The sequence below is a fragment of the Hyla sarda genome, chromosome 3 (assembly GCF_029499605.1).
Source record: "Hyla sarda isolate aHylSar1 chromosome 3, aHylSar1.hap1, whole genome shotgun sequence".
Taxonomy (NCBI): Eukaryota; Metazoa; Chordata; class Amphibia; order Anura; family Hylidae; genus Hyla; species Hyla sarda.
The window spans coordinates 173,196,669-173,211,480 of NC_079191.1; the positions used below are offsets into that span (position 1 = coordinate 173,196,669).

At 41.6% G+C, this 14,812-nt stretch overlaps 1 protein-coding gene across 4 annotated transcripts in view; it reads right to left on the bottom strand.

Annotated features, from left to right (window-relative positions):
* RUBCN (rubicon autophagy regulator) overlaps nucleotides 1-14,812 on the bottom strand; it is a 60,216-nt gene that overhangs the window by 29,124 nt on the left and 16,280 nt on the right. For 2 of the 4 annotated variants that reach the window (XM_056565512.1, XM_056565515.1), the window contains exons 2-4: nucleotides 6,565-6,721; nucleotides 6,087-6,170; nucleotides 4,180-4,336 (exon numbers count right to left, since the gene is read on the bottom strand). In XM_056565512.1, the coding sequence (XP_056421487.1) occupies nucleotides 4,180-4,336; nucleotides 6,087-6,170; nucleotides 6,565-6,721 (398 nt within the window). Of the gene's footprint in view, nucleotides 1-1,360; nucleotides 1,398-4,179; nucleotides 4,337-6,086; nucleotides 6,171-6,564; nucleotides 6,722-14,812 lie in introns of those variants that run through there. The other 2 variants (XM_056565513.1, XM_056565514.1) reach the window with 2 other exon arrangements.

Below are 14,812 nucleotides of genomic sequence, written 5' to 3' on the forward strand. Positions count from 1 at the left end.
TCGCCCTATAATAGCCATAATTCTTATTTTTTAATCTACACACTCATTTGTGGGCTTGTTTTTGTGGGACCAACTGTACTTTGTAAGGACACCTTTCATTTTTCCATAACATTGGTTCCGAAACAAAAAAAAAATAATGTATTTGTGAGGTGAAACTGAAAAATAAAATGTAATTTAGCAAATTAGTTTTTTTCTTTTTTACGCCATTCACCTTACATGTTATTTTGATACTTTAAGTCACCCCAATTACAACAATTCCAAATTTATTTAGTTTAATTAAAATTCAAATCTTTAGAATTTTTTTTCTTTTCCCTGACCCCTGTAACATTTTTTTTTCCAATATATTGGGTTGTATGAGGGTTAATTTTTTGCACTGTAATGTGATCTTTGTATTAGTACCATTTTGGTATTGACCATACTTTTTACAGGATAGGATGTTAGGAAAAAAAAAACGCAATTCTGTGGTTTGGTATTCTATGTTAACGCCGTTGACCATACGGTGCATGGGTCAATACGAAATAAGTCTATTTTTATTATGTTTACATGTTTTTTGTATGGAAAATGGGAAAAGGAGGGAGAGGGTTATGTGAACTTTTAATATTTTTATACATATATTCATCTGTGCTCATTTGGTTAAAGGAGTACTCTAGTGCAGAGTATTCCTGCTCCGTTCTGCCCGGGCTGCAAAATAAATGAAAATTAACCATCACTCACCTCCCTGGGTTCCCGCGGAGCGCCACTACAGCTGATCGGTCTTCCGGTGCATCTCCTTCATACTTCCGGGTGTAACGAAGCATCACATGGCGCTCAGCCTATTATGGGCCGAGGCTGAACATCGCGGCTGCGGACGATAGGCTGAGCGCCATGTGACGCTTCGTTACACCCGGAAGTATGAAGAGGATGGACCGGAGGACCGATCAGCTGTAGTGGCGCTCCGCGGGAACCCAGGGAGGTGAGTGATGGTTCATTTTCATTTATTTTGCAGCCCGGGCAGAACGGAGCAGGAATACTCTGCACTAGAGTACTCCTTTAAGCCTGCTCCAGGTGGCCATAGATGAGGAGGAACCTCGACAGTCGATTGCCCCCCCCCCCCCACACACACACAGATTGCACTGCGGGTCCACCCCACTAGACCACCAGGAATGGATAAAAGGTCCCTTTAGATGCAGTTGTCAGTGGCAATCTAAAGGGTTAATAGTTGCCAGCAGCTACTAGCGGTGGCACCCAGCTACAGAAAGCTGGGGGACACTGGGTGTGGAGCAGGCTCAAGTTAAGAGCCCACTCCATACACCCCGAGTGTCGCCAGTTGTCGGTTTGGCTCAGCTTGCCTGATCTAGGGATAAATGTCAGAGAAATTCACCTGCCGGCGCCTGGAACTGCATGTCCCGTGCGTCGGGCGATAGGATTTCCACGTCCCTGGAAAGAGACAGAAAATAAACTAAAAAATAAAAGCGGGGATGTCAGCCATGGACACTAAATCAAAACCAATCAGAGGGGGAGATCAAAACCTGTCCAGAGGAAAAGTTGCTGAGTTGCCCATAGCAACCAATCAGATCACTTCTTTAATTTTTCAGAGGCCTTTTCAAAAATGAAAGAAGCGATCTGATTGGCTGCTATGGGCAACTCAGCAACTTTACCTCTGGACAGGTTTTAAAAAATCATTCCGAGTGTCTGCAAAAGGAGTAGAGCCATGTAAAAGAAGCATTTCAGTCTTGGTGCCCAACTTGTGGCAGAAGCAAGACCCCCGTTTTTTCTCTGTTTTGCCTAACAGCAAGAATATTCTATAGATCAAATACTAAGTAAACCTGGTGGCAAACCAAAGAAAGATGTCCAGCCTTCCAGCTCGTGGATGCGATGCTTGACTTTATTCACAAAATAGCTTCATAAAAACACAGGTAGGGACACAAAGTGACGCGTTTCGGCCAGTGTTCTAGTATGAGTAAGGCCTAGAGCACCTAGTATCGCGAATCGCATCCACGAGCTGGAAGGCTGGACATCTTACTTTAGTTTGCTGTTGGTTTCGGCGTAGTCCTCACCGGTCCGTGCCTCTGTGACGGTGTTTGGAGTGAGCTGATCTGCCTGTTTTGCTTTTCTTTAACCCCTTAACGATGCAGGACGTATATTTACGTCCTGCGCCGGCTCCCGCTATATGAAGCATCATATCGCGGCGGTCCCGGCGCTCATCAACGGCTGGGACCCGCGGCTAATACCACACATCGCCGATCGCGGCGATGTGCGGTATTAACCCTTTAGAAGCGGCGGTCAAAGCTGACCGCCGCTTCTAAAGTGAAACTGAAAGTGACCCGGCTGCTCAGTCGGGCTGTTCGGGACCGCCGCAGTGAAATCGCGATGTCCCGAACAGCTGATCGGACACCGGGAGGGCCCCTACCTGCCTCCTCGGTGTCCGATCGACGAATGACTGCTCCGTGCCTGAGATCCAGGCAGGAGCAGTCAAGCACCGATAACACTGATCACAGGCGTGTTAATACACGCCAGTGATCAGCATTGGAGATCAGTGTGTGCAGTGTTATAGGTCCCTATGGGACCTATAACACTGCAAAAAAAATGTAAAAAAAAAGTGTTAATAAAGGTCATTTAACCCCTTCCCTAATAAAAGTTTGAAAAAATAAAAAACAGTGTAAAAAAATAAATAAACATATGTGGTATCGTCGCGTGCGTAAATGTCCGAACTATAAAAATATATCATTAATTAAACCGCACGGTCAATGGCGTACGCGCAAAAAAATTCCAAAGTCCAAAAAAGCGTATTTTGGTCACTTTTTATATCATTAAAAAAATGAATAAAAAGTGATCAAAAAGTCCGATCAAAACAAAAATCATACCGATAAAAACTTCAGATCACGGCGCAAAACATGAGTCCTCATACCGCCCTGTACATGGAAAAATAAAGTTATTGGGGTCAGAAGATGACATTTTTAAACGTATACATTTTCCTGCATGTAGTTATGATTTTTTCCAGAAGTGCGACAAAATCAAACCTATATAAGTAGGGTATCATTTTAACCGTATGGACCTACAGAATAATGATAAGGTGTAATTTTTACCGAAATATGCACTGTGTAGAAACGGAAGCCCCCAAAAGTTACAAAATGGCGTTTTTTCTTCGATTTTGTCGCACAATGATTTTTTTTTCCGTTTCGCCGTGCATTTTTGGGTAAAATGACTAATGTCACTGCAAAGTAGAATTGGTGACGCAAAAAATAAGCCATAATATGGATTTTTAGGTGGAAAATTGAAAGGGTTATGATTTTTAAAAGATAAGGAGGAAAAAACGAAAGTGCAAAAACGGAAAAACCCTGAGTCCTTAAGGGGTTAAAGGGGTATTCCAGGCAAAACCTTTTTATATACATATATATATATATATAGATATATATATATACACATATAGAAGTAATTTACAAATCTGTTTAACTTTCCGGAGCCAGTTGAGATATATATTGGCTCCGGAAAGTTAAACAGATTTGTAAATTACTTCTATTAAAAAATCTTAATCCTTCCAATAGTTATTAGCTTCTGAAGTTTTCTGTCTAACTGCTCAATGATGATGTCACGTCCCGGGAGCTGTGCATGATGGGAGAATATCCCCATAGGAACTGCACAGCTCCCAGGACGTGAGTCATCAGAGAGCAGTTAGACAGAAAACAACAACTCAACTTCAGAAGCTAATAACTATTGAAAGGATTAAGAATTTTTTAATAGAAGTACTTTAAAAATCTGTTTAACTTTCCGGAGCCAGTTGATATATAAAAAAAAAGGTTTGGCCTGGAATACCCTTTAAGTAAACCTGGTGGCTGAGGTTTGCTTATTGTCATTAATGTATTCAGTTGCTAAGTGCTTCAATCTAGTACCAAAAACATGATACAGTCAATAACAGCACCTAGCTCAATACCAGCATCTGCGTCCTCCTTTTGGTACAGTCATTGCTGGCAGAAAACTAGATACTGCATATCCAAACATGCTCTTTGGGAGAGAAGTACATGAATACTCATACAGGGTGAGATGGAGTTGGAATACTGGTGTGACAGCCGGCTGATAAATGGGGGTGAACGGCGGCCTACTGCGAAGGTATAAGGGGGAGCGCAGAGTGCTGCGACAACTGGAGTAGCAGTGTATATATCAGAACACAAATCCGATGTATTTTTTATTTTTTTTTATTACCTGAATAGAACTTCTTTGTGTATTGTCTGTTACCAAGCAGGACCTTGAGTTGTGTAGAGAGCTGGTGAAATTGCAGGCTATGTTGTAACCATAACTTCCCGCTATCTTCACTACTTCCATCACCATTCCTCTGGCTGTTTTCGCAGAGAAGTAGAAACTAGATTAAGAAGGAAAACAAGGAACAACCTCAGAAAAATGCCATAAATTTACACACTTATGTGGGTTCTGCCACCTTTCACCTGAAGTGTTTGGCCATTTCTAGTCCACTTCACCTACTACCCTCCATTATGCTAATGTTCTAATCCACATCTTCACTATTCGTTTTGTAGAGGACTGTGGTATTGTTGGAAGAGAGTGTTCAAATAGATCACCTTTAGTGAATAGTTTTAGGCATTGCATTTCCAGGGATTCCCTGATATTCCATTACAAAAATCAATGTCTTTGTAATCAGAAACAATACTACAAATCCAGGATCACATGAACCCCCTCTGTACGGGCATCATTGCTAATTACGCTAACATTTAAATGGGCCAGCGGACAGTCCGCAATAGTGTCAGATTTGCGGACTGTCTGCGGACCCATTCAAATGAAAGGTAACCTTGCAGTGGGAAACCTGCCGCTAGTTACTAGCATGTGAAGGCACCCTAAAGAAGAACTTGTGCAAAAATTTACTTAATCCCTATCCACAAAATGATCGGGATGGGACCTGGCGCTCAGTAAGGGGCCGAAAAGACCCAAGTGCAGCACACAACATTGTTAATGGTCTGGTCCTGTCTTATCTATGTACTGGTATTAGCCTTCATTGTAATCCTGTTACTGAAGATAAGGAGGACACTGCTTAGAAGTTTTTTTTCGACAGAACAGGTATTATCAACTTATTATTAGGCCTATTGGTCTGCATGAAGACTACAAAATTTAATCGAAAGTTTATTTTATAATATAGTATATAATAAAATGGAAAATGATCCCCTTGGCAACATATGCTGTACATGTACAGCACATGTCCATAATGCCCACCGTAATGTACAGCATGCTTTTGCTATTAGACTATGAAGCGAGCTCAGGAGTCAAGCGCTCCTAAGATGGCGGGTGTTGGCTGCTATCAGCTCCTTAAATGCTGCAATAAATAGCGATTGCAGTATTTAAAAGGACATCTGCAGCAAAAGACAACGTATCCCCTATCCACAGAATAGGGGATAAGTGTCTGATCGCAGGAGAGTCTGACCACTGGGACCCCCCGCAATCTCCTGCAAGGGGCCACAGCTCTGCGGCGGGTCTCCCGTGCAGGAGGCATGCCGGCCGCAGCGTGACGTCGCCACTGACACGCCTCCTCCATGTATCTCTATGGGAGAGGTGGGGAGGCAGCGTTCATGCATTCCCGCCTCGTCCATAGAACTGTATAGGGAGGGGGCATACCCTTGACGTCAGAGAGGTCAACGCTATGCGCATTAGCCGCTCAAATAGAGCAGCAATGCAGGGGCCCAGTTTGGGAGATCGCAGGGGGTCCCAGCGGTCGGACCCCCTTGAGATCAGACACTTATCCCCTATCCACAGGATAAGTTGTCTTTTGCTGCAGATGTCCTTTAAAAGGATTAGTGAATGACAGGAGCAGTGGCTTTCAGCTGTTCGATCAGCAACCTCGCAATGTGACTGTGGAGTGCCGATTGGTTACCATGATAGCTGAAGGCCTTCTCAAGATCTGCTTATACAGTATGCCTCTGGCAGGCTGTAATAGCAGAGCACCGATCTTACTGATAAACACAGGGCAAAATATAATTTTTACATCTAGCATAATTTTTTCAAAACATACAAGCAATGTATATGGAATTGCGAACACAAATACTGTATATATGGCCATGAGACCAAATCATATCAAGGCTTCATTCTAGCCATGAATCATCCATTACCTGCTCTACCTGGGGAGATGACCCAGGGAAGAGTCGGGGACTGTTCTTCACAAAGTTCCAGTAGTTCTGCTGCTTACTGTAGACCTAAAGCCAAACAATGGGGTTAATATCTATCAAATGTCTTCAGAAATATGTGATTAGGTTTATTTTAATTTTATTTTTTTATCAGTAAAAAAGGAGAAAAGGATCAGCGGTAGACCTATGGGAAACCAGGGAGAGGTAAGGATCAGGGTTTTCTTTTTTAATGTTTCCCCCATGCCCTGGCACATTATTAATGGGGAAGATGTGTGATTGGGGGAGAGGGGGTGACATGGGGGTGTGAACATAAAGTGGGAGAGATGTGACATATCAGAGGGTTCAACATAGAAGGATTGACGCTGCATGGGGGATGTGAAATTGGGGAGATTTTGCTTTTGAGATTTAATACATATTGGAGTCAGTTTGGCCTGAGCCCAAATGGAGAAAACTAAACTCTTACCTGATCACACACAAGCCCATGCTGAAGAATGTTGCTCATGTCTCGGCAGAGTCTCTGAAGGCCACCATATTTGGACCACACATTTCGGCTGTTGCCCGATACCAGTCCTTCCACTGTGGTTTTCAGATTATCCAGGAGCTTCCAGAGCTCATCCCTGCTGAATAATGGGACAAGCGTGTTATTATCTTCACTAGTAATGGAGGAAATGCACCGAGCTGCACAGGAACATACCACAATTCATGCTGATGTCTCAGCTTTTTATGCTACACAGTAAGCAAATTCTGAGTAACCAGAAAACATCAATCGCCTGGAGGGGTTAGAAAGAAGCCACATGAAGCACATGATATAACGTGCTGTATACAAAAGTAAAATACAAACCATTAAACTTCTTAACGGCTTAAAAGGAAGAAGTCAGCATGTTAAAGGGGTACTTCTGTGGAAAACTTTTTTTTTTTTTATAAATTTTTGTTTTTAAATCAACTGGTGCCAGAAAGTTAAACAGATTTGTAAATTACTTCTATTAAAAAATCTTAATCCTTCCAGTACTTTTTAGGGGCGATATACTACAGAGAAAATTCTTTTTGGATTTCTCTGATGTCACGACCACAGTGCTCTCTGCTGACCTCTCTGTCCATTTTTGGAACTGCCCAGAGCAGGAGAAAATCCCCATAGCAAACATATGCTGCTCTGGACAGTTCCTAAAATGGACAGCAGAGGTCAACAGAGAGCAATGTGGTCGTGACGTCAGAGAAATCCAAAAAGAAAAGAATTTCCTCTGTAATATACAGCCCCTAAAACGTATTGGAAGGATTAAGATTTTTTAATAGAAGTAATTTACAAATTTGTTTAACTTTCTGGCAACAGTTGATTTAAAAAAAAAAAAAAAAAACACACAAAAAAAAAAGTTTTCCATGGGAGTACCCTTTTAAAGGTCTACAGAGCAGGTTTGCTGATACATCTGGCACATGCCCGCCTACAGACACTGCATAGTGCAGCGTAAAAAGAGCCTTAGGGGCCGTTCTAATAGGTGAGATGTATCGGTCTCATGGCATACCCCTTTAATGCAATTATGTTTATGTATGGACAGCCGTTGGCTGTCCAGGCATGCTGGGAGTTAAAGTTTTGCAACATCTGGAGGGCCACAGTTTGAGACCACTGTTTTAGACCCTTTAATTAAACTATACAACTAGAGATGAGCGAACTTACAGTAAATTCGATTAGTCACGAACTTCTCGGCTCGGCAGTTGATAACTTTTCCTGCATAAATTAGTTCAGCTTTCAGGTGCTCCCGTGGGCTGGAAAAGGTGGATACAGTCCTAGGAGACTCTTTCCTAGGACTGTATCCACCTTTTCCAGCCCACCGGAGCACCTGAAGGCTGAACTAATTTACGCAGGAAAAGACATCAACTGCCGAGCCGAGAAGTTCGTGACGAATCGAATTTACTGTAAGTTCGATCATCTCTATATACAACCAAAATAGAGTGGGACATTTTTTCTGCATGTTTCATATGTACTGAAGAATCTTTCATATATAAATGGTGTACATGTTAATGTCAACAGAGCAGGTTTGCTGACATTTCTGGCACTTTTTCTCTCAAGCGGAACAAATAATGCTGCCAATGCAAATCCAATGCAAATACCCAGTTCTCTCCCCCTTCCCCGAGAGACACACTGCCGGGGGGGGGGGGGGGGGGGGGGGGTTTGAATTGTTCAGTCTGAAAGTCAGGTGTATAACCCCATAGTATTAAGTTCATCACAACAATCCTAAATGTACTGTAGCTCTGTAAGAAGCCGACAATAAGAACTTTTACACAAAACAAGAGATATTTCTCCATTGTCCATAGGGCATAAGGTAGAAACAGGTCTCCCGCAGTTGTCTGAAATAAGTGTTGATAGCGTTAAAGGGGTACTCCACTGGCCAGCGTTCGGAATATTTTAGTTCTGAACGCTGTGTGCACGCTGCGGTGTTCGGCCACACCTCCTCATGACATCAGGACATGCCCCCTCAGTGCAAGTCTATGGGAGGGGGCGTGACGCCCCCTCTTATAGACTTACATTGAGGAGGAGTGTCCTGACGTCATGAGGGGGTGTGGAGCGACCCCGCAGCGCGCACACAGCGTTCAGAACTAAAATATTCCAAACGCTGGCCAGTGGAGTACCCCTTTAAAGGGGTACTCCATTGGAAAACATTTTTTTTTTTTTATCAACTGGTGCCAGAAAGCTAAACAGATTTGTAAATGACTTCTATTAAAAAAAAATCTTTACCCTTCCAGTACTTATCAGCAGCTGTATGCTACAGAGGAAATTATTTTCTTTTTGAATTTCTTTTCTGTCTGTCCACAGTGCTCTCTGCTGACACCTCTGTCCGTGTCAGGAACTGTCCAGAGCAGGAGAAAATCCCCATTACAAATTTATGCTGCTCTGGACAGTTCCACACATGGACAGAGGTGTCAGCAGAGAGCACTGTGATCAGACAGAAAAGAAATTCAAAAACAAAAAGCATTTCCTCTGTAGTATACAGCTGCTAATAAGTACTGGAAGGGTAAAGATTTTTTAATAGAAGTAATTTACAAATCTGTTTAACTTTCTGGCACCAGTTGATTTAAAAAAAAAGTACCACTTTAAGCACTGTAAACGCATCTATAGAGCCCATATGCCAGTCCAAAAAGGTTGTCATTTTGGTCTCCGATCGAGACATATGCAGCGGGGTCTGCGAGATAGATGCAGCAAATGAACACATACTGTGCGTAACACACCCTTTTACTATGGGACCCTATATATGACGGATGCTTATGTTTACAAACACTGCATAATGAAGTGTAAAAGGAGCCCCAGGAGCCCATTATTCCAATAGATATGCCCCCCCTTATATTGTTTATTTTCTGCATGTACAATAAATGTGGCTGGAATGCCCCTTTACGTAAATATGTTTTCAACACTTTTATATTGAACTATACTATTTGAGCTAAAAGTATAGAGGGACTTTTTTTTTCTAAAGGTTTCATACGTACCGAAGAATCTTTTATATAAATAGCAACCGCCTAGGGCTCTCATGCATGTCTCCTGATCTCAAACGCTCCAGTTAACCAGGTCAATAAGAAAATACACATCACAATGCTGTGCACCACTTAAGTGACAACAAGTATCAACATTTATTTTTATTTCTATACAGCATGTACAGTTCTCATTCACACTCCATATAAATATTTTATCATGGTCTCTTTTTTTTTTTATCTGATGAACTAGATTTCATATTTGAACACTTAATAAAAAAGGATTTTTTTGGTATAAAACAACCTTTATTAAGGAGAATTAGTCAGCTCTGCATTAGGATCATTGCCATTCCCACAGATGACAAAGTCTTTGCGGTGGATTCCACCGGCTTCACCATGAGCCTAACCAGAACACCGGGAGACCTCTCCGGCATCCTGCCACTGCGGGATTACATCGTATACCTTGCTCAAGCATGGTAAAGTGGTTCCCCAAGCAAACTATGGGTTACTCTTCCTGGCATCGGGATGTTCCTGCGCGGATGACTTAACAGCAGTGCAATGTTTTTGTATCCACATTTAAGGAATGCACATTTAAACTATATAGATGCACCCTTGTTTTAGGAATCATTATTGAGCTATTATTCTGGCTGTACTAGGTTCCCCTGAGGATGTCCCTGTGCGCCTTGTATTATAGCATGCCGACAGAAACGTGTTGGGAATGCGTGCAATAGATTTTTTAAAAACTCTATAGTGCTCTCCAGAATAAATGCACAGCGCATATCTATCAGGAGTGTAAAGTAATATTTCTTTATTCTATTAATATCCTCTATGCCAACTCCGAAACATTGGAGTATTGAGGATCTCCTTTTCTCTGTCTCTACAGCACCTTTGGGTAACTACACTGTTCCATCTGGTGGCTTTTATATTCTTGTATGAATAAATGTTATATTTTAACAACACCCCTTTATATTATTTCTACATTTATGAGACAGAATTTCAGCAGCTGAATATTTGCTGCTAAGATTCCGTAGTGTGCACTGTGCAGCGAAATTTCATTGCCAGCAATGGGATTCTGCAGCACCGGAATTTTCAACTGAAATTCCTAAGTCAAATTCCAGATGGAAATTCCATAGTGTGAACACGGCCTTAGGTGTCCAAATTATTAGATTATTGTTGAAGCTTAACCCCTTAAGGACCGGGGTTTTTTCCGTTTTTGCATTTTCGTTTTTTGCTCCTTGCCTTTAAAAAAATCATAACTCTTTCAATTTTGCACCTAAAAATCCATATGATGGCTTATTTTTTGCGCCACCAATTCTACTTTGTAATGACGTCAGTCATTTTGCCCAAAAATCTACGGTGAAATGGAAAAAAAAAATCATTGTGCGACAAAATTGAAAAAAAAAAAACGCAGTTTTGTAACTTTTGGGGGCTTCCGTTTCTACGTAGTACATTTTTCGGAAAAAATGATACCTGATCTTTATTCTGTAGGTCCATACGATTAAAATGATACCCTACTTATATAGGTTTGATTTTGTCGGACTTCTGGAAAAAATCATAACTACATGCAGGAAAATGAATACGTTTAAAATTGTCATCTTCTGACCCCTATAACTTTTTTATTTTTCCGTGTATGGGGCGGTTTGAGGGCTCATTTTTTGCGCCGTGATCTGAAGTTATTAACGGTACCATTTTTGCATTGATAGGACTTGTTAAGGATTAAATGATATAAAAAGTGAACAAAAATGCACTATTTTGGACTTTGGAATTTATTTGCTCGCACGCCATTGACCGAGCGGTTTAATTAATGATATATTTTTATAATTCGGACATTTCCGCACGCGGTGATACCTGTACGCCTTTGGTCCTTAAGGGGTTAAGGACCCAGACAATTTTCACTGTAGGACCCAGCCATTTTTTGCACATCTGACCACTGTCACTTTAAACATTAATAACTCTGGGATGCTTTTACCTTTCATTCTGATTCAGAATTTGTTTTTTTGTGACATATTCTACTTTATGTTAGAGGTAAAATTTTGTCGATAAGTGCATCATTTCTTGGTGAAAAATTTCACAATTTGATGAAAAAAAATAGAAAATTTAGCATTTTTTTTTTTTTTACTTTGAAGCTCTCTGCTTATAAGGAAAATGAATATTCCAAATAAATTATATATTGATTCACATATACAATATGTCTACTTTATGTTGGCATCATAAAGTTGACATGTTTTTACTTTTGGAAGACACCAGAGGGCTTCAAAGTTCAGCAGCAATTTTACAATTTTTCACCAAATTTTCTAAATCAAAATTTTTCAGGGACCAGTTCTGTTTTGAAGTGGATTTGAAGGGCCTTCATATTAGAAATACCCCACAAATGACCCCATTATAAAAACTGCACCCCTCAAAGTATTCAAAATGACATTCAAAAGGTTTGTTAACCCTTTCACCGTTTCACAGGAATAGCAGCAAATTGAAGGAGAAAATTCAAAATTCCATTTTTTACACTTGCATGTTCTTGTAGACCGAGTTATTGAATTTTTACAAGGGGTAAAAGGAGAGAAATCTTCCTAAAATGTGTAACTCAATTTCTTGTAAAGTGTATGTAAAGTGTTGGGCGGGCGCAGTAGAGGGCTCAGAAGGGGCGACAGTGGGATTTTGGAGAGTGAGTTTTTCTGAATTGGTTTTTTTGGGGGGGGCATGTCACATTTAGGAAGCCCCTATGGTGCCAGAATAGCAAAAAAAAATAAAAATAAAAAAAAAAACACATGGCATACTATTTTGGAAACTACACTCCTCAAGGCACGTAACAAGGGGTCCAGTGAGCCTTAAAGGGGTAGTCCAGTGGTGAAAAACTTATCCCCTATCCTAAGGATAGGGGATACGTTTGAGATCGCGGGGGGGTCCGACCGCTGGGGCCCCCTACGATCTCTCTGTACGGGGGCCAGGCTCTCCGGCCAGATAGCGGGTGTCGACCCCCGCACAAAGCGGCGGCCGACACGCCCCCTCAATACATCTCTATGGCAGAGCCGGAGATTGCCGAAGGCAGCGCTTTGGCTCTGCCATAGAGTTGTATTGAGGGGGCGTGTCGGCCGCCGCTTCGTGCGGAGGTCGACACGCCCCCTTCCCGCGAGCTGTCGGGGCTCCGTACAGGAGATCGCAGGGGGCCCCAGCGGTCGGACCCCCCGCGATCTCAAACTTATCCCCTATCCTTAGGATAGGGGATAAGTTGTTCACCACTGGACTACTCCTTTAACACCCCACAGGTGTTTGACGCCTTTTCGTGAAAGTTGGATGTGTAAATGATTTTTATTTTTTTTTTCACTAAAATGCTAGTTTTCCCTCAAATTTAAATTTTTTACAAGGGATAATAGGACAAAATGCCCCCCAAAATCTGTTACCCCATCTCTTCTGAGTATGGAAATACCCTATGTTAGGACGTTAAATGGTTTGCGGGCAAACTACAATGCTCAGAAGAGAAGGAGTCACATTTAGCTTTTGAAAAGCAAATTTAGCTGAAATGGTTTTTTGGGGGCATGTCCCATTTAGGAAGCCACTATGGTGCCAGGACAGCAAAAAAAAAACCCACATGGCATACTATTTTGGAAACCACACCCCTCAAGTCACGTAACAATGGGTCCAGTGAGCCTTAACACCCCACAGGTTCGTGAAAGTTGGACGTGTAAATGATTTTAAAAAAAAATTTCCACTAAAATGCTAGTTTTCCCTCAAATTAATTTTTTTTTACAAGGGGTAATAGGACAAAATGCCCCCCAAAATTTGAAACCCCATCTCTTCGGAGTATGGAAATACCCCATGTGTGGACATCAAGTGCTCTGCTGGCGCACTACAATGCTCAGAAGAGAAGGAGCGCCATTGAGCTTTTGGGGAAAAAAAATTGTTTGGAATGGAAGTCAGGGGCCATGTGCGTTTACAAAGCCCCCTGTGGTGCCAGAACAGTGGACCCCCCATATGTGACACTATTTTGGAAACTACACCCCTCACAGAATTTAATAAGGGGTGCAGTGAGTATTTGCACCCCACTGGCATTTGACAGATCTCTGGAACAGTGGGCTGTGCAAATGAAAAATTACATTTTTCATTTTCACGGACCACAGTTCCAAAAATCTGTCAGACAACTCCTGTGGGGCGTAAATGCTCACTGTACCCCTTATTACATTACGTGAGAGGTGTAGTTTCCAAAATGGGGTCACATGTGGGGGGGTCCATTGTTCTGGCACTATGGGGGCTTTATAAACACACATGGCCTTCAATTCCGGACAAATTTTCTCTTCAAAAGCCCAATGACGTTCCTTCTCTTCTGAGCATTGTAGTGCGCCAGCAGAGCAATTTACATCCACATATGGGGTATGTTCTTACTCAGAAAAAATGGGGTTACAAATTTTGGGGGGCTCTTTTCCTATTTTTCCTTGTGAAAATGAAAAATTTAGGGTAACACCAGCATTTTAGTGAAAAAAAAATAAATTTGCTTCATTATTCCAACCAACTTTGAAGAATTTTCATTAAACACCTGTGGGGTGTTAAGGCTCACTATACCCCTGGCCGGAATTCTCCATGACGTACGACTACGTTATGGGTCCTTAAGTACCAGGGTGTCATGACGTAGGCGTACGTCAAGGGTCTTTAACGGGTTCATCAGGTAAAGCTTAACAACAAACAAATCATTGTAGCCAACCGAAGTCAGACTGTTAACATCCCATAAGAAGTCTGCCTATGTTGGAAATCTTTGGCACTAGTTGGATGAAAGAGCATTCTCAGACAAATAGTGGGACGAAAGAATAATATTCTCCTAACATTCCCAGAACATTATTAGAACAATAGTTTGCATCTTCATCCGATGTCACTGATCAAGTATGGCCAGCTTGAACAACTTTAGGGACCAATTTGAAATAAACACGTGTGGCGATGTCTGTAAAATGAGGGTCAAGGGTTGTTCAATCATCACTGTTCTTCTAATGTCTATGGCCACCTTCAGATGATGGCAGTTTGCAAAGTAAGACAGGACTAAGGTTGCATTTCCACTTTACAATTTTTTATTTTTTTTTAACTGACACTGTAGTTTTTGAGTCAAAGCCAGAAGTGGATCCAGCAGATAGAAGTATAAATCCTTTCTTCATATTTCCTATTCCTTTTGAATACACTTCTGACTTTGTTTCTATATTCCAAAAACTGGAAAGAGGAAATGCATACTTCGATCTGTCAAGCGGTTTGTTTAATAAATTGTCCGTTGGCACTTTGCC